Source organism: Enoplosus armatus, chromosome 4 (assembly GCF_043641665.1).
Source record: "Enoplosus armatus isolate fEnoArm2 chromosome 4, fEnoArm2.hap1, whole genome shotgun sequence".
NCBI lineage: Eukaryota > Metazoa > Chordata > Actinopteri > Centrarchiformes > Enoplosidae > Enoplosus > Enoplosus armatus.
The window spans coordinates 25,682,473-25,706,956 of NC_092183.1; the positions used below are offsets into that span (position 1 = coordinate 25,682,473).

At 45.8% G+C, this 24,484-nt stretch overlaps 1 protein-coding gene across 1 annotated transcript in view; it reads left to right on the forward strand.

Annotated features, from left to right (window-relative positions):
• Positions 1-24,484, forward strand: part of arvcfb (ARVCF delta catenin family member b) — a 113,429-nt gene that overhangs the window by 25,604 nt on the left and 63,341 nt on the right. Inside the window, exons 2-3 of the mRNA XM_070905144.1 lie at positions 14,584-14,742; positions 20,687-21,322. Of these exons, the coding sequence (XP_070761245.1) occupies positions 14,584-14,742; positions 20,687-21,322 (795 nt within the window). The remainder of the gene's footprint in view (positions 1-14,583; positions 14,743-20,686; positions 21,323-24,484) is intronic.

Here is a 24,484-nt window from a genome sequence, read left to right on the forward strand (position 1 = left end):
TGCTGTCAAACAAGAACTCATTCTGATTAAGCAACCGCCTGCATGGCTGAGCTGATGCAGACCAGAGAAGTCAGGTGTTGTTGCCAGTGCTCATAAATGCTGCAAAAACACTGCCTGCCGGCTTTGATGACAAACCCTCTTACCCGTGTGGCTATGAAGGGTGTAGACTGGAACTGACTTTAAAATAAATCAGCTGCGTGTCATGTCAGGACATGTATTTGAAGACTTAAAGGATTGAGCTTGACCAATGTAGATTTATTTATTTTTAATCCAAGAACTGAGTGTTTAGTCGAACGTTTTGTTCTGAGCCATCACCATATAGAGGGTTTCGGTGGGGGGGGGGGGTTGAAAAGAAACCAGAATGACCTGAGAGGAGAGCTCAACATGAGAAGTTGTTTTTGTGCCATACACTTGCAAAAGTCATCCCTAGGTCGCAGTTGATGGCACAACACAGTTCATTTCTCATTGCCTGCCAGAGCTAAATTCGTGTAGTCTGTGTTAGCGTCATCACTGCTGCTAGCTGCTGTTTGTCACTGGAATTTAATGTGCCAAGTTAGCTAGCTGGAACCAACAGATGTCTATCAAAGTGTGGTGGGGAGTAAAAAGGGTTTGGAAATGCGAGGATGAGTTGCACCTCCAAATTTTGCTCGAAACAGTCATTTTGCTGGTTTAACCAGTTTGAGCGCTGACATTTTCTTTTACCCCCCTGCCCAAGCATCGGGCACATGCTCGATATAAATGGGAAAACTCATCTACCTTTTTTTTTATAAAAGGACAGGACAGGACAGGACCGTTTTTTCATGCACATCATGTACAGTACTGACATGTAAATATCACCTCAAGAATACAGTATATCAGCGGGCGGTGTTGTTTCCTACACGGTTTGCAATATGTCAACGACCACCTTTGTGTGTGAATGAAGTTCACATTCCTGCAGAGGCATAAAGGAAGAGGACAATGCTAAGGCCACAAAAGCACAGGATGTCAGCGAGCATTGTAGTTCGCGCTGTTGGTGTCGTTCCAGCCCTCCAAGTCAGTTCCTACGCAGTGCTTTTTGTAACCTCTGCAATCCTGTGTGAAAAGCTGACTAGGACCTTTTCACAAACTTGCATATCTGCCTCCTTTCTAGCAGTGTAAAGCTGACAAAAAGCCCTGTGGTTATATTCCGTTTTCCCAGAGAAAGATTTGCTTTCGATTGTGTGCCTGCTTTTCTTTCTTCTCAAAGCTGGCTTCCTCAAGGTGGATTATTGGAAAAGGCTGTCACTGTCCAGTAAATATTTTTTTTATACTCGCAAATAAAAGTACTGTGGCAGTGGTCTGTGTGTGTGTGTGTGTGTGTGTGTGTGTGTGTGTGTTTGAGAGAAGAGAGAATTGCCCTACTGTTTGGCTGCTGCTGACAGAGATATCTTGTTAGAGAGAACCCCAGTGTGTTAGCCAGTATATTTAGACTTTGATTAAAAATTAGATATTGGCCAGTCACCCATGGATATGAAGGCTGTTCCTCTGTGACCACAGCTAGTGAAAGTTTTTATGATTATTATGATAATCATAAAAAACGATGTCTTACAGGGCAAATTACTCCGGTGTGGAATCTTTTATTCAGCAGATTGAGGAGTCTCGGTCTGTAAAACCCGCAGTGAAAGCTGCCTCACCCTGTTTTAAGGAGCTCCTGACACACCTTAAACAATTTCATGATTCTGGCTTTATTAGAAGTTTTTAGTGTCTGGTTTTGTAAATGCAGTTTGGGAAAGATTTTCCAGCCAGTCTCGCTTTAACCGTGAGGGACTTGTCTGTCTGTGTGTGTGTCTATGCAGTACGTGGATCTGGATCTGGATCCAACTTTGTAGTGAGTTATTTTTGGGCACCACTTACACGCTGCAGAACTCATTGCACAGCAGTAAGAGTTGTTGAATGCAGCAGCCCCCCCCCCCCCTCTCCACCACCGTCTGACAAAAGCTCTCCACACAGTCGTTCTGGCTACAGTCATCTCACACCCTCCACTCTATTTTAAGCCTTCAGACAGAGGCCCGCTCCCCCTTGAGTGGACCCCACTCTTTCTGTGTGGGCCAGAGCATGGGCCTCTGCTCACCCAAGACATTTACACACACACACACACACACACACACACACACACACACACACACACACACAAAGCAGCAGCTCCTGCCAGCTGGTGCAAAGGTAAAAGCAGAGGTTCCATTCCAGATGGTGCGGCCTCACTAAACCTCTGCCCTGGCCAAACACTGGAAGTCTGAGGATGCTCATTAAAGTTTGCAGGGGAGTTGACATGTTTGTCAGGGCTGTACCAGTCGGTCAGCACACAGGGGTGCACACCACGCTCTGAACAGCTCACTCTCTTTATTCAGTCTATGAATTTGGACTGAAGTAGGCTCAACTTGGACTGAATTTCTATGGACGTTTTATTTCGTTTAGATGGGAAATTATGGTCTTGTGTTATAAGGTAACAAACCATTGGTTAAATTGCAACTGCAGCAATAGCAAACTGCTATAGCCTACTCCTTCAGGACATTACTCATTTCCCCTGACAACTGGGACTGCTTTTTTTTCCAGTTTTTCCATAATTGTAATACTGAGGATACCAGCGTTGTGTTACTTCTTCAGAACTGTACCAGTTAGCCCCTCTTTCTTTATGAATCCAGCCTACCAGGGTGGGGTCGGATTCCACAGCGGGCAGACAGCAGGAAAGCGACGAGCACCCGTGTTTCCTTCCCGTCTGCGTACAGTTTGCTCAGCTCCTACATTGCCTAAGATACACAAGTACCCAGGGTTAAAGACATAGTCTGTTCCCACTCTGCGGACATTAGTATGAGTTGTCACAGCATGTTGACATGGCACAATAAGTGTTTCGCATTCACAACAGTGTTTTAAGTTGGTGGACAGGGCCTTTCATCGGATGATATTTATCCACTCCACAAATGTTAGGTGTTTGGAAGAACTTTAGGAGATTATTTGAACAGTACCCTTACAACTAGTTCTTAAATACATCTATAGTTTCCACAAATACACTAGAGTGAATAGCATACTGTGTCCTGGTTTCAGGTTTCAGCAAGTTTGCTAAACAGCCTTGGTCATCGACCCTGGGAAGTACCCGTATTTTGGTCAATTAAGAGAGGCAGATGAGGTTAAACTGATTTTGAGTGGCTGCACGGCATCAGAATTGTGGGTAATCAGATAGCTGGCGCGCACCGGACATCCTCTGTCTGACAGAGACAAAAACACACAAGCTCCTCAGTGTTCCTGGTAATCACAGCTGTAGACAGGGAGGCGCAGTGGCTCCATCAGCTGCTGGTGCAGTCGCTTCCTCCGGTGATGGACCAGCCTACAGCACCACTCACTGTAGTGTGCGATCACTGTTGTTCTTTGCATGATTACTATTAGATTACCCATGTTCCCCTGGGTTAAAATAGTTGTGCCGTGGCTGTATTACGAAGTGGAGTCTGGAGATCCCCAAAGGACCTTGAGGAGGTTCCAGGGGGTTCCCAGCAAAATGAGCAATAGTTCAATGTTTTCATTACTCGCTCCAAATGATCGTCAGTATAGTCTGTGTAAATGTGACTGTTATATTCACGTGTTTCCCTTCTTACAACTGTCATTCCCTCGTGGGCAGTGTACAAACTTTTTGGTCTGACAGACACTGAATGCATCGAATGCCCACAAAAAAATGTTTGAGCGCTCCTCATTTAATAATGTATGTGGAGCTCTGACACAACACAGGTTTATGGCTCTAAAATGAACCAGCTTTTGTTTGTCTCTACCTTCATCTACTGTAGATTCATTTGACGAGGGAGAGGTGAGTACAATGCTATTATTACCAATATTAATGATTGCCAAAATTGTGAATAATAACACTTAAGTTAAATCCTCCACTGTTAAGCCTCCGTAGGCAAAAAAATCAGAATGATTCTTTAATGTAAGTCCAAAGTGTCAGCAGTTCTAGGTAATATCTAGAAGCCAAGTACCAGACCCTGTAGAGCTGTGTGGGTTTAGGATTAGGAGCAGCTCTGGCTGATGTCCCAGAGGGCTCTGAAGGGCTGGGTTGAAACTTCCTTCCTGTAGGGAGTCTTCACCACGGTTTGGATGATATCTGTCGTCCAAACTACCCTGACCCATCTCTTAATAGGGCAGTTTAGAGTGTGTGGGCTGTCATCACTCCTCTTCCAGTTAACGGCTATTTTGGGTCAAGATCCTGTTTACTGGATACCTAAATCTTCAGAAGTCAGCATTTCCTGTTGCACAGAAAGCAGCAGTTGATGCAGGAGGGGATTGGGGGGGGGGGGGGGGGGGGGTTCATCATGGTGGGAGATGGATAGAGATGTTTGTGTGTGTGTTTTTGGTTGATTAAAGGCTGGGTGGGGGGTTAACAGCCAGATGCTAGGCCTGCAGCTGGCTGGCTGAGTGGGAGGGGAGCTACATTGAAAAGCAGCGGTGCCAGCAAAGTGGGGCTTAGCCAGACACTGAGAGGAGATAATCCATATTTCATCTGCATCCTCCTCTTCCTCCCAACCACCTGCAGAGCAACACAACACAGACCCAGAGCATGAATAGTGCATGACACAGAAATAAAATTTGAGAAGTGCCAACGCTTGAGTGGAAGTAAGAGACGCCCTTTCATATCCAACACCTTGGGGAGCTCTTCAGAGCTCGGGAATGACTCTATTAGACAGTGAGATACAAAGTTGCCCCACCCGCCAAACAACCCCCCCCCCCCCCCCCCCCCCCCAAAAAAAAACCCAACTCCACTCCCACCCACTCGCCCTTCCGTCTTTTGCAGCAGTGCAGCAGGCACCTCTTCAGGCTTTACTCCACATTCATAATATATACTCTCCTGATCATTCAAAATGCAGTTTTTCTGATATTTTTAATTCACCCAACAAATGTTTGGGATGAAAACCACACTTCACAGTGAAGGAGCCACAGCTTCAAAGACGCTATTTATTTTATACCGTGGCTCTTCCTCAAAATGTACTCTGCTTATTTAGCATGCGAAAAAAGGCATGGCACCAAAACTATATTTCAGATATCTGCCTCGTTTTAAATATTCATGATCAGCTTGCAGCTTTGAAAGTAAGCTTAAAAGACTCGCTCCCTCAGCCTCACGCACACGCATACACTCACACACACACACACACACACACACACACAGTCACACAGAACCAGAATGAGGGCCTTGTCTATTGTCTCTCTGCATTTTTTATCCCCTACTCAATATTCAGGGGAAATCAGGTAGACTTGTTTCCATTAGCTTGTAAATGAGCTGTTGTTTTTTTGCGGGCGCTATTAATTTCTGATTAAAAATCTTAACTGCAACACAGTGTCATCTGTAGCAAACCAATACAGATCCTGTTCAGATCCAATTTAGCCCTGTTTACCTCTTCAAGCTTGCCGTGGAATACATCAGGTGCAGATATGGTGGCCTCGCCTTTCTCTCCCTCTCACTTGAGCATTTTGCTACCATGAGGTGTTTCATGAGAAATGCTCTTTGTGCACACTCAGACTAAATGTTTTTCACTTCCAACACTGAGAGGGAGCTCTGTCTTTGTTTTGCAGTGATGTGGAGGGCACGGTGTGTGTGTACTCTGGTTGACCCGCAGATTTCAGATCTGTGGTAGTGTTTTAACAGTAAGCTCTGGCTCCAAACTGCTCACACTCTGATTGACTGTGTGTGTGTGTGTGTGTGTGTGTGATTGTGTGTGTAGGGGACTGCTCCAGTCCTCGGTCATTATCTGACTGTAAACGACTATTTTTTTAACGTTTAAAGTAATGGCTTTTATGCTATCAGACGGTAAAGACTGATATTAATGCAGAAACATCAGTCAGTTGATTGACAAAAAGGTCAAACGACAATTTGGCTGATTCTTTCATTGTCAAGTCAAGCAACATTTGTTGGTTCCAGCTTCTCGAAATGGAGGATTTATGTCATTGTAAATGGTCAGACAAAATAATCATTTTGAAGAAGGCTCCTGGGGCTCTGGCTTGTGATGATTTTTTTCACTTTTTTTTTTTTCCCATTTAAACAATTTATATATTCATCTAAAAATAATTTGTAGAATAATCGATCAGAAAAATGATTAGTTAGTTACAGCTCTGACTGATGCATTGGGATGTATTGTTCATATAGTTATTATTGTCGTTGTCATTTAGTGGACTGTGTCTGTCAGGTGATTCGGTTGCAAAAGTCCATATTGGCGTATGATGTATGCTCCTGTGCACACCTAGCTTACCTACTCTACCTACTCTTCACCACACAAGGCCTTTCGAGCCCAGCAGGGCAGTGTAGATGTAATAGCACATTTCTTTTCATCTGATTGAGAGAAAGAATAATAAATAAAGTAACTGGGCTGAAGCTCAAGCCTCCTCCGCTGCACAATGGTTCCTTTATGGGACACATATACATCCATCCTCACCTTATCTCAAGACCCGTTGAAGGTTAGCAGTAAATTGGTAGGGATTTCTCCGTCAGCCAGTTCTCGGGGCTTGTCCTCCGCCGCCGGCTCTGACGCCACGCCATTGCCCGCAAAATGAGCCTAATCCTTTACCAGGCTGTTGGCACAAGGCCGTAAAAATATCCCCAGAGGGGGGGTTAATCACGTTTGACTGAGTGCATATTTGAAAAGCAGTCGCAGTTATTGTGATTGACTGCGTTAGCTCTGCGAGGTGTTATCTATGTGTGCAACAGCGGCTTTTCAGAGCAGGGTTCTGGTGATGGCGGAGGAGCCTTGGGGTTCCAGGGCTCCTTCAGAAGGTTATTGGGGTTTCCTGTCAAGATGAGGAGTAGTTTAATTTGCTCCAAAATGTCTACAGAATGCGTTTGGGTGAATGCAGTCACAAGTTTCAGACTCGCGTTGATTACTTCCCTGGGGGCAGTGTAGATATTTATACAGTTTGGAAGTAAATCAGTAAAATCACAGATTTTGCCAAACAAGTTCACAGGGTCTGTTTTGGAGTTTGTGACATAAAACAGTTTGACAACTCTTAGCTTGTACTAAGAAATATGTCCTGCCTTCCTCTTGTAGAGAATCCACAACACACCACCACAGTGCCAAAGCAGGACATTTAGTATCTTTTGAGAGCACCCTGCTAAGCCTGTTAGTAGTCCCCCATTATAACTGCCCCAGGCTTCACTGTTTTCTACACAACAGAGACAGTCAGAAGCCAGTGATGGGGGGGGGGGGGGGTTAAATATCTGTTAAATGGGAGACCCTGCGGCTGCACATACAGATAGTTTTTGGAGAAACGGTGTCGGGGGGGGGGGGGGGTGCACTGGTCGGCCTGACAGGAAGTGGAACATATGTCCCCTTTCCAACTCCCTAAATCTCCAGTAGACCTCACATGAACTGAGCTTCTGGCAAAGCCTGTCTCATTGCCTCCTCCACACATTGCAACCCCCCCCCCCCCGTCCAATCACCAGTCCTCTGACAGAGTCATGCTGACAGTGATCCGTGAAGCAGAGGCTGAGGGGAGGGGCACTCCAAACAACCCGCCCTCCGGGAACCCAGAGTTACGCCACCACTGCAAACCCACCACCACCCCGCACTCCACCCACCAGCCGTTGACCGTGGCCAGCTACCGCTAATCTGCCTCTACACTGCTGAATCCTTATTTCTCTCTCTCTCTCATGGCCGCACCCGCTGTCCAAACAATCAAACCCTGGCCATGAGCACCGACCCCTCTCCAAGGCTCATTGTTTTAGTTTTACTCTACTGGCTCCATGTGGTTTCTCCTCCTTTTGTTTTTTCATTTATCATCCTCCTCCCCCTCTCTGTCTCTTTGGCTACTTACTGAAAATCTGCACAACTTATTTATCTTCCTCCTGCTGGAGTGCTACCATGAATTCCGTGTTGAGAGTGACTTTCTGCGTGCTTGACTCCTAATCTGACTCCAGGCCTCGAATTGCGAGGAAAACATATGTGGTATGTGACTCCATGTGTGCAAGTGTGTTTGTATGTACCGTGTATAATTGATGGCATATGTAAGAAATTACCCAAGATTTCAAAACATCTCCCTGCCAATTTGAATGGGAAAAGCAGTCTTTTCAGAGATTAAGGTGGTGTCGAATGTTGCAGAGGGTCGAGCTGGGGTTTCCATCTGTCACTACATAGTTGGTTCGCAGTGGGAAAATGTGGTCGCGGTGCCCCGTCGGGATGCAATCAAGCTTTAGCTGCAGGTCTTTTTTTCGGCTGGTCGGTCGGTTGGTTGTGAGGCTCGGAGATGGCCTCTGTCTTTGAGGGTCTGAGCCTGTCAAGCGGTCTGGCCAACCCGAGTTTTGTCTAGGCACTGGCGCAAAGGAACAAAAGGGCACGTCGACGGAGGCTTCAGGGAAGAGGTAGAAAAAGCAGGCAAGAAGGCTTGGGTGGGAAATGATGGAGGCGTCTGAAACCAGGAGGCCAAGCGTGAAAAGAGATGAGAGAGGGAGAGAAGCCCAGATTTGGCCCAGGATCAGTCGCCAGAGAAGGAGAGATTAAGGTCCCATCTTTCCCAGCTGCATCATCAGGGCATTGGCCCTCTCCCCTTATATGTGTGTGTGTTTGTGTGTGCTTTACCCCTACAAACAGTTGACTAGAAGGATCTTTAAAACTGCAGCACGCACATGAACACAAATACACAAACATCACCACTGCACACCCCAACACCAGGTCAGCTGGACTTCCAATCATTCCAGAGAGTTGGGACCTCTGCCCTGGCTGTAACTGAGATGAGGCCTGCCTGGCTGGCCTTGGATGGGACTGAATGCCCCTCTTCTCTTTTTTCACCCTGGGAGAGCATGCTGTTCTGGGCCTTTGCCATGCATTGTCAGCCTCTCTAGTTCCCCTTCCTCTACTTGACTTCCCTTCTGCCTCTGCTTCATCCCACAAACAAGCCTTGTTTTCGGCTGGATGTTTGGATCACACGGCCACGGTTCACAGTTGTTGTTTTTTTTTTTTACGGGTCACCCTAGTGCACTACGCTCTCACATGCTCCCTCTTTCTGTCTCATTTTCTTTTGAACTTCATCATGTGATTATTCGCGGTGGAGAGCTGCCGAGAGGGCAGGTGGTACAAACAGAAGGGGCTGATGGGAAATTGGACGACCCAAGGTTAGCCAGGCGATCTTTGCTGGAGGATTAATTGTGTAAGAGCCATGTAATGATTGCTGGCATGTCTCCGGAGTGAAATCCTGTTAGTCACTGCACAGGGGTCAGGCTAAGACTGAGCTTGTTGTGTGTGTGTGTGTGTGTGTGTGTGTGTGTGTGTGTGTGCATGCATCAGGAATGAAGGTTAGTCTAATCACGCCGGTATGCATGACCAGGTGTCGATCTGGCAGGTTTTGTTGTCTCAACCTGAAAGTAACCACAAGCCCCCTCCCACTGTGATCATCATCACAGAACATCATGTAATTTATGCTCACTGAGGTTGTGTAGGAGTGAGAGGGAGTTGTCCTCATGTATACCCGGAGTAACCGACAACAGGAAACATGTGGTGCTGTTCAGAGGAATCATTGCTTGTAGATGATTGGCTTTCTATGTCTCTTTTGTCTCCTCCACTAGTTTTAAAAGTTTAATCTCAATTAAAACGTATTTGAAGTAGTTTTCAGTACTGATCAAAATGCACATTGTCGCCCCTTGTATAAAAGACTGCCAAGTACCGAATGCCAACATTGAATGTCTGGTCAGATTCCTTTTGCTTTACTCATTAAGTAACAGTTCCTGATATGAATAATAATCTTGCCAGTTTTAGATTGTATTTTATTTCAGTCAGCCAACTCAGATTGAATGAATGATTATGTTAATAAGTACAGTGTTGATCTTTGGTGTCTAGCCTCATTACTCCCCACAAAGAAACTCCAAACTCAGCACAACAGGGAGTGGAAAGTGATGATGATAACTTCCCAAGAGGGAACTTATAATCAGAACTTACAGGTGGATGCTGAGGTGGAGGTGGAGCTTATAGTGAAGCTGGGAAATGCTATACAGCAGCAGTGCACGGCAGCAAAAGACTTAGCAGAGCACCGGCAGCTTAAGAAAGCTGTTTGTGAAACTGTTTAGACAGCATTTAACCTTTAAGAACCCTGTGAACTTGAACTTGTTATTGATACAGAGACTCAGGTATCGTATTGGAACTAGTTCTCAAAACGGATACCCAGCCCTTACTGTATGGCTGGGAATTGTTTGAAAATGTTGCAGATAAAATACTGGAGTTTTATTACCAATGCCGAAACAAGGTTGCTTTTGACACCTGAGTTTGGGAATATATGACATTAAACTCTTATTTGTCTTTCTTGGGGTATTTAGCCTTTATTGGATAGTGACAGTTTAGACGCAAACAGGAAGCATGGGGAGCGAGAGAGGGGTAGGACATAGAACTAAGGACGCTGCAGTTATACTGTCTGCGACGCGTCCTAACCACTAGACCACCAGGACAGGTCATTTAACAATAAACAACAACCTGCTCAATGTGGCAGTGAAGAACTTTTTTTTCTGAGACAAATCTGAAATTTGAAAAGTTGCCTGAGATCAGCAAACATCTGTTCAAAGTAAAGTGGAAAAGACATTTTTATAGTCAATGCTACAGACACATTTCAGTCAGTAGTACTCCAAACTGATTTTTAATACTAGCGCTATCACTACAACATCAGTAAAATGTGTGTACTATTTGTACCATACACCTTGGACACCTTCTGACGGGATGACTCGTTCTCTTAACTCCAACTAAAGTTGTCTTGTTGTGATTCAGTCCTGGGGAAAGGAAAGCCCCTTATCTGCGCGAGTTCTCTCCTTTTCCGTCATTTTACTCTATCTCGCTCTCCATCCTCAGACAACGCTGCGCAGCTTATTGAACACAGATGATGAATGGGTGTGGATTGGTGGCAGATAGCAGGCCACTGCTAATTGACACCGCTGTATCTCTTCATCTCCTGCCTTTGTATATCTTTTCGCAGCGCAGCAATCCATTACGGTTCAGATTAGTCCCTCTTGTACTCAACAGGAGATTGCTCAAGGGCTCTTTTCAAGGTTTTTTTTTGGAGGCATTGATCATTTTGTGCGTTGTTGAGTTATGGAAGTTCTTAAGTCCCCTCTCACTGTTGGGCTGATATACACACTGCTTTAATTTAGATCAATGTAGTGTTGCAAAAGTAGCTAGGAAATGTTATTTTCTTAGTGTAGTACAAGTACAAGCGCACTCATCCATCCAGGAGTTATCAAGTGTAATAGTCTTCTCTGGCACTGTTCAGAAAGGTGAGGTTTCATTATCCACCAACCCAGCCCTCTTCCTCATACTGCCAGCCTGAGCCAACCACACTGGACCGAGTAAAGTGCAGGGCTGTACAAATCCTCAGGCCTCCTTCAGAGCCAAATCCTCGTCTGTTTGACGCCTCAGCCTCTCTGATACCACTGGCCGAGCAGAAGTGATTTAAACTGGCAAAGCTCTTGCAAGCTCTTTTCTCCTCATCAAAAGTGGGGTCCAGCTCTTGGCAGGGCTTTTTAGGTTAGGCAAAGTGACACATATTCTCTCACATTTTCATGACATGCTGTTCAATGCAGCCATAGTTGCTCCAGGAGAACTGGTGTGTTGAGATGCTCTGCTCAAGGGATCCTTCGGGTAGTTTTTAGCTGTACTGTACAGAGCTGATATTCAGGCTTTCCCTTTTGTTTTTCCGATCCAGCTGATTGGGAATTTTAGGTCGCAACCATCGGATCACAAGCTCACCTATCCGACCCTGAGGTTTCCACTATTTTGCTGATGGCTAATACAAACCACCCTCACAAGATTTGCATGTGCGCAAACTTCCTCCTCCTCCCTTACCACATTCTCTTTCGTACCCGTACCCTTCTTCTGCTTCATCATTCATCTCCCTGAGATCAACCATTAACTCACTGTGCTCCTCTTCTCCCGCCCTTGACTAAAGGGTTTGCTTTCCTGAGTCTCCTCGACTCAGAATCAGCCTCGCAGTCCCCCGGGACCGGCACACAGCCGTGCTAGGCCACGGCCAGACGGCTTTTAATCATTTATTTAGGGGATGTAATGTCGAGTTCAACTCCACTCTCACTTAGTGCGCGCCAAGAAGAGAGGGAGCGAGCGAGGGAAGTGAGCGAGAGACACTGCATTAAGCTTGGATCAAGAAGCCGGTTTGTCAGCGAGCCTCTGAGGATCCCTCCTTCCTCTCTGTCCACTATGCGTTTTAAACTAGTGTAGGATGGTGCCGCTTTTATTGCACATTGCTGTTTTGACGGCGTCTCCTCTGGGTTCTGTGAGCCTTCAAAGGAATGAAACATCATAGGAATGCAGTTTACTTGTCCAGATTTCATTAGCAGAGAGCCGAAGAGGTGGAATATTCACAGTGATGGTGCTTACTTAGTAAGGAAGAGTTTATACAAATAGTATCTGCCTCATTCTGTACAGAAGGATAAATCATTTCAAACATGCGTATGTATGAATGTATATTCCGTCCATTTTCAGTGAACCTTGCATTTCGGTGTCTGAAAGAGACCATACTTTGCTTTTTAACTTGATCTTTAATTCACTTCCACGCAATAAGGCATTATCCATTGTTTTCAATACCGGGTGCCATGTCAGGAGGGTAATTCACCTTTATAATTGAACAGAACAAGGATGTTGATTGGAGGCAACTAATCGGCACTGACCTTTTCTGAATACCACTAGAAGGCCCTTCCCCGAAGAACAGGGCTGTTTAGCCTGAGGTCAGTTGTAAAAAAAAAAAAGCCATTTCCTCAGCTCAGCAATGGTTGTGTGTAAATAAATCTCTTTCTATGCAGCAGATCCCAGCCATTAACAGCATTAATGGGACTTAGGAACCTTTCTTCAAGTGTAGTGACCGAACTCAGCACAGTTGAGAGAACTAATTGACTCTAGGTTACTGGATAGAGTGGAGCAGGTACATAAAAAACGTTTTCATTTGCTTTGTGCTGCTGAAGGAGGTTGCACCCAGCGGGGGACATGGAGGCTGGAGGGTTGTGGGATATAGAGGAAAAGATCCTCAACATAAAAAGTGCAAACTTTTGACTGATCAGCAAGACGGACTGGAGATCAATGAGGTGTTTGTGGGGCTTTGAAGCCTGAGAGGAGTTGGCCAATCAATAGAGAACCTTTTCACTTGTTAGTGTCTTCCAAGATGTGAAGAAAACAAGCAGTCTCCCTCCATAAGGCGTCGCTTGTAGTGTTTCCACAAAACACAGTGGAGAACAACACTAAAACTTTTCCTCTTGGAGAGAGTCCTTGGCCTTCACTCTCTCCTTCCAGCTTGGTGTAATTGGTCAGACAAAAATAGTCTGCCTGGTTTAGTCCTTTTTTACTCTTTTTCTACATGAGGTGAATTTTCTAATAGTTTAAGATGGTGGGGGGGGACACTGGGGGAGGTTTTTTGTTTTACATAGCTTTGATCTTTTATCTAAGATTAATGGGGGTCAAAAAGTTTAAATTAAAAAACTGCATTTTGAATATAAATTGGTGTCTTGTCACATTTCCGAATGAAATGACATTTCCCCCCCACGCACTTAAAAGACCAGGAAGGGCATACAATAGAAATGGCATGTCAAACACCCTGAGAGAAATCCTTAAGGTCAGTTATCTTGACTATAAGTGTACAACACCCTCGCTTCCTCTTTTTCCTCTTTGAAAGAAAAACTCTAGTTTCTCCTACATCCTTTCCCTCTCCACCCTCTCCATTACTTTCAATTTCCTCTCCCTCCCTTGGCTCCGAGCTGTTTTGGTTATCAATGATTACCTCAAATGCCTTCCTTCCCCTCTCCATCACGAGAGCTGTAATTTTGTCACACTCATGCGCGGCAGCGGGCCACGCCAGGGCATTGCTCCTCCGACCCCTGACTTCATCTTCATTTTCTATCAGCAGGAAGCACATATTTCTCACGCATTCACACAGGGTCAGGTGGGGGTTTGAGGGACTCTATACTCACCTTCATCCTTAGCCCATGGACACTTCTTCAAATCCATGGCCTCCCAATGAAATATGAATCAAAAACAGTCCTCCAGGCTTTTACTCGCCTTGAAAGAAGCTTTAACTCAATTTGAAGTCTCAAGAGGTGGTGAGTTGCAAGCTACCCTGCATTGCAGTGTTTGGATATAATATCATGACCAAATAAGTTAGGACGAGAAAAACAAACTACAGAAACTATAAATCATAGTTTTCTTCTTGTATATTATAGCCATTGTCAAGAGTGTGTGAGCCTACAGGTGTATTGTTTTGTTCTGTTTCAAGCTATATTCTGTGGGACCTAATCTTGTTACACAGCAGGTGACAAGAAAGGTTGTGGAGATCAGGGATGTTGACTCCATTCCCCTACCTTACCAAGTGTTGTACTTCCCCAACCTTAACCATAGTTTATTTACCGTAGTCACGATCTTTTCATGACCATAACCTTTTTTTCTCTGCTGAATTCTAACATTTGTTGCTGCAATGGTCCAATTAAAGTTTCATCTTGTCATATATCTAATGGGGGATTACCTGGATGTTGCTGCTGTTTTTCTCCACGCTGGCTAACGACTGAATATGAAAATCGTATCCGTTAATTCCTGATTGCTTAACTCATCTCTCCCCCTGTCTGTGCAGGAGCAGAGCCCCAGTAACGCCACATCCCTGGCTATGATGCAGGAGCCGCAGGAGGTGGTGGAGGAGACGGTCACCATAGAGGAGGACCCCGGCACCCCCACCTCCCACGTCTCGGTGGTCACCTCCGATGACGGCACCACGCGGCGCACAGAAACCAAGGTAAGACACTGAGAGGTGCACTCAGCTCAGTGACAGTGTGTAGGCAGAGGGTGGCGCTGATCCTATGGAAATGTGATAAATGAATACTAGAAAAAGACTGTGCTCAAATGTTCATCGATTCCCAAAGATACTGTATTTTCAAGGTGTTGATTAACCAATTTTCATATCTGTTAGCTGTCAACTTTGGAAGGCTGCTTAGCAAAAAGACAGACTTAGAAAGTTAGCTGTGACCCGCAGGTAAAACTGAAGGACTGATGATCCTTTATATAATCTACTGTACAGTCGATATTCAGCCTGGTACCCACCATCCCACGTGAGCAAGACACCTCAGAGCAGTTGCATTGTTGTGGCAAAAAAAGATCATAGCTGCAAAACCCCCCAAAAGTCCCTTTGATCCATTTCAGTATTGCTTCAAATAATGGCTACGCTTCCAAACAGCGCGGTACTGTACCTCCACTCCCAGCCTTCAACCCCCGAAGAACTGTAAATCCCATAATCCTACAGCCCAAAGTGGTTTCGTCTCCCTCTCATGGCTTTATTTATTTGATTGTCGTGTTATTACGAGCCAACTCCCCTTGTGTTCTCCTAGTTTTGTGCTTCTTAAAAGCTCTTTTGTTGATTCGTCCTCTACTGTGTTCTGTTGTTTTTCTGTAAGGACATGTCGACTAACGTGAAGGTGAGTGGATCTTTATACCAGTATGGCTTTTCCCCACCATGCCACCATTTTATGTGTGCCCATACAGGCTACGGCAGCAGTATGCAACACAGTCTGCTTCATCACAAGCCAAACAATGCTCCAGTCTGTACTCTAAAGTACCTCTCAGTTCACTGCTTGTTGCTTTCACCTTCTGGGATGAGACCCATTCTCCTTTTTAGTGTTTCTTTTGCATGGTCTTCTGTCTCTCTCTAGCTCTCTCTCCCACCCTCTCTCTCTTTCTTTCTTTCTTTCTTTCTCTCTTACAAACTCTATCTTACAAAATACAAAATACCACTACTCAACACCAATAACGCGTTATACGTCCCCCTACGTAGGAATGTTGATATGAGATAGAAGGTGTCTCTAATTGGTAACTATAATCTTGCTATTACATCCATTTCGGTTATTTTTGAATGCATTTTGTACAACGGCGCTCCAAATACTGACAATTCATCTGTACAGTAATCTGCACTTGCTCGAACAAGAACGTCGGCCTGTTCATTGTGTTTTGGAAGACAGTAAGCCTTTCACTTCTAAGTTTGAATTCATCACTCTCTGTGCACAGAGAGGAATTCCCACCAGAATCCACACCAGTTTTCCGGTGAATCGACGACATCTCAGGAGTGAGGTGGGGGTTGGAAGCGCTTCCTTTTTACTTCTGCATTTCGAGACATCAGAGATAAGCTCATATTGCAGCATTTTGCTCGGGTTTTCAGATGTAAACGTGGCTTCAGTCAGCTGCTGCTGCTGCTGCTGCTGTAGGCTTCCAGAGGAGAGCACTGTGTGGAGCTCCTACTCTAGGGACTGTGAAACTGTAATTAAAAAGCCTGGTCTAATCCCTCATCAGGGAGGGCCCATTGCCCTCCAGCCTGTTTACTGCGAGGGGATTGGCCACACACACTCACTCACATGATTTTATGTATTCATACACAGAACTTCTTAGGGATTACGCACAGAAGCATGTGCAGTAAAACATCACACTAATCACGGGCTTTGCTGCTGAGGAAGGACGCTCCTTTAAAAGGCCCGCCATCCTGCTGGGAGGGATGGCGTGTTTTCTGGAAGTCACTTTGAGGAGAAAAGCAGATTAATGTTCAGGGTGAACTTCTGGAAGCCAACTTCTCTGTGGTGGCAAATGGATCCAGACCCAGCCGAGAGTTTACTCAAAGAAAACCCCCTCCACTTGTCTTCCTCACTTTCCCTCTGTCTTCTTTTCCTTTTCTGCGTCTCCTCTCTCCGACTGACTTTCATGTGTTGTTTTTCACTCTTTCCTTTCTATCTCTCTCTCTTCATTTCGCAGCAACTCACAGTTTTATTTATGTGCTTATCTGTTCTTTTGAACCAAAGTCTCGCCATACTGTCTAATGCTAACACACTCCTTTCCCTTGATGGTTATCCCCCATCCGACTGCTGGAAGATGAAACACAGCTTCTCCCATCTTCCTGATTTGCAGGCAAGAAAGTTTTATTCGGTGGTAAACATATTTCTAGCTGATTTAGTATCAGCAGTATTATTAGTTAGAATACTTGGAAAGGAGCAGAAGAATTGGAGCTACTGTATATGAGAATGTGTGTGTTTGTGCAGGTGGGGTCAGAGTTTCAGCCGACAAATTCAGTTAATGTAGAACGTTTTTCATATTCATCTGGAAAACAACTATTAATGGCCTTTCAATAGCAGATGAACTGCTGGTTCTATTTACGTTTTCAATCAATTCAACTCAAAGTGAATTGGCCCGGGCCCTGAATGTGTGTATGAGTCTGGGCGCATGTAGGCGCTCAATTAGATCCACGTCCGTCCTCCTGTCCCAGCATGCCATGCTTTCCCTTGGCCATCGTCCAGCTCTCTTTTCCTGCTGGCAGACACTCTGAATGGAGCAGCAGTCATGTAGGAAGAAGAGCGCAGTCGGGCCAATAAAAGCAGCGATCCTCCTCTTTCCTCTGGATATGAGCTAATGAGAGTCGAGGCAGGCCACACAAACAAACAAAAGCACTTTCACTACCCTGTGCACACTGGGGAGCCAACCTTGAGTTGGTAGGAATTAGTTTATCAGGCATGGCTGTTGTGAAAAATGTGTCACTGTTGAACAGACAGTGCATTACTTTCTTTTTCTTCAGACAGACTTTCTCGACTTCAGCAAGCAGTTTTTAAAAATAGTTACTGGAGCGCAGCAAGAACACACTCTATCCTCCCTCAACTTGCAAACAAGTCTATGTACCTCAAAAGTGTGCCAGGATGTCTCGACCCATGTACCTTACGGAGCCAAAACAACAGGGTCGATGTACATCCGTGCTTAATGAAATCTAATGCAGTTTTGCTGAGAGCTCTACCCACCCATCCCTCCAAATCTAGGTGACCAAAGTGGTCAAAACCATCACCCGCCGCACCTACCACCCGGTGATGGTGACTGACAACTTGATAGCGGAGTCCAGGCCTGCCACCCGAACCCCCACCCCGGTGTCCATCTCGACCCCGACGCTGTCGGAAACAGAACCAGTAAAGGATGCCGTACCCTGTGGGGTTTTTGCTGTGCCCCCCCCCCCCCCCCCCCCCCCCCCCCACCCTCGCCTGCCTCCCTGCTCCTCTAACATCATGTTTTAAAGAGGCCCACATTTATCCACTTGGACTTTCTAGCATTGCAAAGAAACTAACAATTTCTACTTCCGTCACCTTTGCAGATGGGATGAATCACGGGCTTCACTCTCACAGGCTTCTTTAACATCTGAATTACTACCTCATCCTCTCCCACTAACCCCCGGCCTCCATGTCCATTGAAGCTCTCAATAAAGCGAATGCCACAGAGGTTGTGAAACCTCTTACAGTGCTGTAAAGTGGACAGTTTGACGCCTGCTGCCTTTCCCTCCGTTTTTAACAGTTCGGTAAACAGTTAATGCCGGTGTCTGTGGTTGTTCCGAGCCCTTCTCAGGACAGCCGTGACTTTCCATGCACCCACACACGCATACAAATCTGTGGTGTTTCTAAACGTGCACATGCTCATGTTTACTCCCTATCCACAATTTTAGCGTTTCTCTTTTAGCCCTGTTTACCCCGCTTATGCATATTTCAGACGCCCCTTTTGAATCACAGGTCCCTCACCTCCCCCCACTTCCCCTTGCGCGACGGTTTTAACGCCTTGTGAACTTGAGCGCACATCAAAGAGTGTTTGAAAACTGTGTGATGGCTCCCTTCGCAGCCCTTGCAAATCGTCTGAGAAGCAGTGTTAGTACAAGGCAGCTGGGCATGTCAAGGCTGGGAAGCGGTAGCCTTCCTCTCAGCTCTGACAGCCATAATAGAATAGAATAGAATAGAATATGATGATAAATAAAAGCTGATTAAAATGACCAGATATGAATTGAAGCATTCTGACATTATCCTCCATCTGGAAGGCTCGGTTTCCCTTGTGAAGCTATATCTCTCAGGAAAATCAATAAAGCGTATCAAAACATTTAGTGAAATTGTTGTTTAATAAATGACATTTATTATGCCGACGCAACCGCTTCATGCAGGGTATGACATTCAGCCCCGGCCCCTGTGGTCCCCTTGAGGCCACGATGTGAACACCAGAGCAGTCTAGTTTGGGTTCCGTCATGCCTTACCACTGTGAATTAAGAGGATGGAAGTGAGCTTGTTATTCCCAGATCATACATATGCTTTAGCTAATGTGAATCAGGCAAATGAGTTCTTTATTTTTAACTGCACAAAGCCAAGGCGGAATGGCATCAGAAACAAACGTAAATTACTCAGTAATTACTCAGGACATGGAAATGAACCTTGGCGTTCCTGAAATAGGCTTTGTTATGTAGCTCACAGTCAGGGTGTAATCAAGAAACAAGGCCAGTGAAGATTTCTGTTTGTTTCAACCAATGAAGACGCTGTGTTGAACAACCGACATGTTGTTTGTGCTTCGGCTCTTCACTCCTCTTCATCGTGGTTTCTTGATATTATGACAGTCCGGATTCAAATCTACATTATGGCATTGATGGGAAAATAGAGAAAGCTTAATACAAATGAAAGTCGAAAATTAAACCCATCAGATGCGGGAATGAGCGAAGGGTCTCCCCCCAAGAAATACAGACTACGCTCGTCAAGTGGGAATGAACCTCTCTGCAACACCTTGTCAGGCACAACACGAATTGCATCAGACCTGCACCCTTGCAGATGACGATTAATTTTCATCAACCTCATTAATTTTGAAGATGAATTTATAGCCGCGGACAAAATAGCCAATTATCGGCCACAGCAGAATTCACTGGGCAGCAAATTGGTTTCTGTATGGGCGGAGAGCCCAGGGAAGGGGGGGGGGGGGGGGGGGGGGGGCTTGCTGTCTGTAGTTCTCCAGTCAGGCGGCCTCAGAGACGGCGGAGGAACTGGAGTTCTTCAGCTATAGGACGAAGTGAGCGTGAGAGACAGACGCATGCAGCTCTGGTTGTCACAGTCCTCCAGCTACAGTGCGATGCTACCCTGCTCCCTTAGGGACATGAAGGATTCAAGGTCCAGTGGAGCTGTAGCACGTCAAGATGGCTCTGTTACAACACAACCCAGGAGACTCAGTCTGTCAAGACACTTACTGTGTGTTTGCAATCAGTTTAGATTTGGCCGACAGATTATTATAGCATGTGTACGGTACTTTTTCCACTTTATAATTGAAGGTCACTGAGTACAGCCAGCACTTGTTTCTGTTATAATAAAAATTTTGTGTTGATGATCAGAGAATTAGTCCTAACCATAGACCGTATATAAAGATGGGCGACATGGCAGCTCCCCAAAAAAGGGGGTGTGACGTCATGATTGACAGCTGACTGTGTTGACTGTGGTGTGCTCGCGATTGGGTTGGTTGGGTGGGTGTATGCGTGGGACCTCGATACCGCGGCTCCTCTCGCCAATCGCTTCTGCGCAGACTCTGGCTCCAAACATTCGATTAACAAACTCCTAAGTTTTAAGAATTAACGTAAATGGATGAGTTTTCCTCTGCACTGGGTTTGAAATGCATAATCTGGACACCAGTAATCCTAATTTATCAGGTTTTTATTTGTCTGCTTTTTTCACCGTGTGGCATTCTAACACAGAGTCCTTTTCAGATAGCCAGAGAAGCTAAAATCTTTGTTTAGTAGACAGCACTTTAATCTGTGTATGTGTAGCCTGAAGACGACATATCCACATATCAGTTGAATCCAAATATAGGTTTGGTTAAACAGCATTCTGTCATGCCAGGCCATACTGTCTGACAGGCGTATCTGTTCCCCTCTACAGGTGACTAAGATGGTGAAGACGGTGACTACACGGACAGTGCGTCAGGTGCCCCTGGGCCCCGATGGCTTGCCCCTGCCTGAGGGCTCGTCCCCACTAGGCAGCTACACCGACTCCATTGACCGGCGCTACATGAAGAATGGAGGCGACCGCTTCATCACGCCTCAAGCAACCTCCACCCTGACGCGCTCCTACAACAACTCCTACAACGATTCATACGGCGAGACGCCCGAGAGCCAGTACGTCCGCCACTACGGCCTGCACGATGGCTACGCCGACTTGGTGGACAACTACGGCAGCCTGTCACGCGGTGTCAACTTCCGACCGCCGCGCTACCCTTACTTGCCCAACAGCTACCGGCCGGAGAACAGCTACACGCTTCCTATTCGCAAGGATGACTATGGCCATGTGGCCCAGCCCCAGGTGCCTATGGGTAGCAGCACTGTAGATCTGAACCGCTCACAGCCAGAGCGCTTCCAGCCCGAGCCATATGGCCTGGAGGATGATCGCCGCAGCTTGGGCCCTGAGGAGGAGGAGCCATATGAGCTGGAACCCGACTACTCCACTGCCAACCGACGCACCCTGCAGGGGGCCAACCGGGGTCGCACCCACCGGGAACCTCTTCGTGATGGGCCCCGAGTCAGGTGAGGATAAATGCAAGAGACTTTTCTGCTTTTAAACAGGAACACATGGTCTGCTATTCTACCTCAGAGCAAAGATATTACACAGATAAATATCCATAACAGTTGTTTTTATACACCTGATGTTATTGACAGATTGTGTTGAAGGATTCAGCCTACTGGAGCCTGCAGGAGATAATGGTTCCGTGAAGGTGTGCAAGTCCGTACAGTATCCATGTTATTCTTTTTGCATTGGACAGTGAGTTCTTGTTCATATGCCTGAGCGCAGACTTGACACGAGAGGAGATCAGGCCTGTTAAGATAAGAGAGAATAAAGAATACTTGTCTTGTTCTCGCCATAAAAAAGACTACATTACACCGCGCGCAAGTAAACAGATGTCTCTTGTCCTTGAGCAACTTGCTTGAGACAGGAAGCGAGGAAAAACAAGTCTTTGATTGCCGCTTTCCTGCAAATGGATAGTGAACAAGTGTCAGAGGTAAAGAGGCGGCAATGATTTGAGACGTGACAAGGGGGGGAAGGGAGGACGGAGGGAGAGTGGGAGAGGACGGGAGGCTTTCGTCAGTTATCTCTCAAAGCCTTTCCGTTTTTGCGAACCTTTGTTGAGCGGAGTATAACCCCTGGCTCCAGCAAGCCAAAAAAAAAAAAAGCCTGTTAGCCTCCAACAATAAGATCCCAAAATGGACTCTTGTCTCCTAATAGCTTCCAATCATTTCATTGCTGCCCAAAGTAAACCCTCAAGTAAATTGAAGCAGGGGTTTGAAGTTGAGTTTGTGCGTCTTTTTCGAGCAGTGATCTGTGGCAGATGGATATTTTTGGAATTCTCTGCTTTTTTCTTTCAATGTGAGGGCAAAATGTTTGGGCCAGAAGCCAGATCTAGAGGAGCAGAGCTGATAAGGACGAGAGGTAGGAAAGAGCAAGACAGGAAAGACTGTGTATCATAGTCTGCGTGTGTTTTGCTTTTTGTCATGATCACAATGAATCCAGGTTTCGTGAGTTTCACTCTTGGACCCTCCTTACAGATACATTCATGCATTCGCAACTAGCTGGATTTAAAGGCTCCTGCATTGATGTGCACGAGGCAGAGCAGATGCCTCATCAGACTTTTAACACTTTTAACTTAATTCTGACACTTACACATAACGTATCTCTCTCTCTCCCTCTCTCTCTCTCTCTCTCTCTCTCTCTCTCTCACACACACACACACACACACACACACACACACACACACACACACACACACACACTCTCACTCATAAAAAATCCACATCTTCAGAAAATGAGTCACTCCCCCATCCGCCTAGTGAGAGGTGCTTGCTGTGACAGGCAATTTGTAGCCTGCCTTACATGTGTCACAACACAGCCCTAACAGCCACATACACCCCTTCAGACACACACACACACACACACACACAGATGCACAAACATGCACACAGTGACAGCCGCTAACGTGGATGCCCAAACACAAACACGTGCGTTTGAAGCCACTCTTGACTGACTGACTGCTGCCTGGCTAATTGCGGCTGAAAATAAATCCCAAATATTCCTGTCTTTCGTCTTTCCTTCGTTTCCCCTGCACTCACGTCAGCTGCCATCAAAAAAAACTAAAAAACATCCGTTTTTCGTCTCACAGGAACGGTGACAATCAGCCCTCCCAAGGGGAGCCTGGGCACTCACACCGCGATTAGTATTCTTCCAAGAACGGAGCGGCGACTCCAAAGTGCTGTAATGAATCTGAGAATTAAAGCAGTTTAATTACAGCTTATCATTGCATTGCAAGCCCTCAATTATGCACAGACAAAAATGAAGATGTTTAGTACTAAAACAGCTTCCTGCAAACGCCAAGTGCTCATTTTGTGTCCGCCATGGAGTCCATCATGTGCTGGGAATGATGATGGATAATTTCTCACTGGAGTTCCTTGGATGCCTAATTCTTGGACTGTGGTGTTAAACCTACCTCTAATGTACAGATGGGTGACAAATGAGAGGAACAAGCTGAATGAATGAGTGGACACACATAGCGAATGCAGAGGTCACAATTTCTGAGCATGTGAAGATGACGATGTCGCTTAAGTCACCGCTCCTCTTGCAACAGCAGCCAGTTGAGCGGTCTCTCTGACAGAAGCCTCTCTCAAAGTCGCTTTTCTTCTTGCCATCTTGAACCAAAAAGCTCAACTGGCCTGTTTTTTTTTTCCTTCATCGCCTGTCTGTCGATAGTCAGGTGCAAAGAAATGGAACACATTCGGGGTCCTGCTGAATTTCTCTTCAGCAGGGCGTCATTAGCTGTGTTACCAGCCAGGTACTATATGTTTTTTTTGTGTAAGCTGTAATGTGTGAAATTAGAAAAGCTTGATGAAGATGGCAGAATTTTATTTTGAAAAACATTTTGACTTGAGGCAAACAGTATGTCAGTGCCTTGCTTGGAGGGCATCTCTTTTTCCCTTTATCCCTTCTCAGGTTTTGCAGATAATAAACTTTCCCCCCGTCCCAACCAATCCTTTATGTGTGTGACAGTGTGTGTGTGTGTCTGTGAGCACCTTTCTGCGTGTGTGTCCTCATGCCAGCGTGATTAATTGCTGCTTTTGAACTCAGACTACAGGGGCGTCTTTAAGCCAATCTCTAATGGCCCATCTCTCCTTGGGCGACCCGCTCCGCTGCACCTGCCCGCCTGCATCCAGGGGTCACCACACACATATATAGCCATATAAACACACACATGCTTAAGCACTTGAGCACACACACACACACACACTTATCCTTAGTTGAGAGGGGGGCTGTCTCATTCTAATCCAGTGGCGCCTGTAGGGAACGGCTCGTGGAAGTGATATGACACTAGCCAGCCCGACCCCCCTCCCCGTCCTCCTAGATCCTGCCAAGAGGCTTTCGCTGAGTTAAATACTCCATTTAATATTATACTTCCCTTCTGTCATGTTTGAGGTTTCTCAGAAGCATCTCCTAAATTATAGAAGAAACTTCTGAGCGATGTCACTCTCCTTTAATTGAATGAAAACAAGCAGTGGTGGCAGTCGCGAATGGCATCAAATCAGCCTGAGAAATTAGAAAGCAGCAAGACATAAACACTCCAGCTTTGCTGTTCCCCCCCCCTCTTCTTTCTTCTCTGTCCCGCAAACCCTCTTGTACATCATAAAACAATTATTGCCC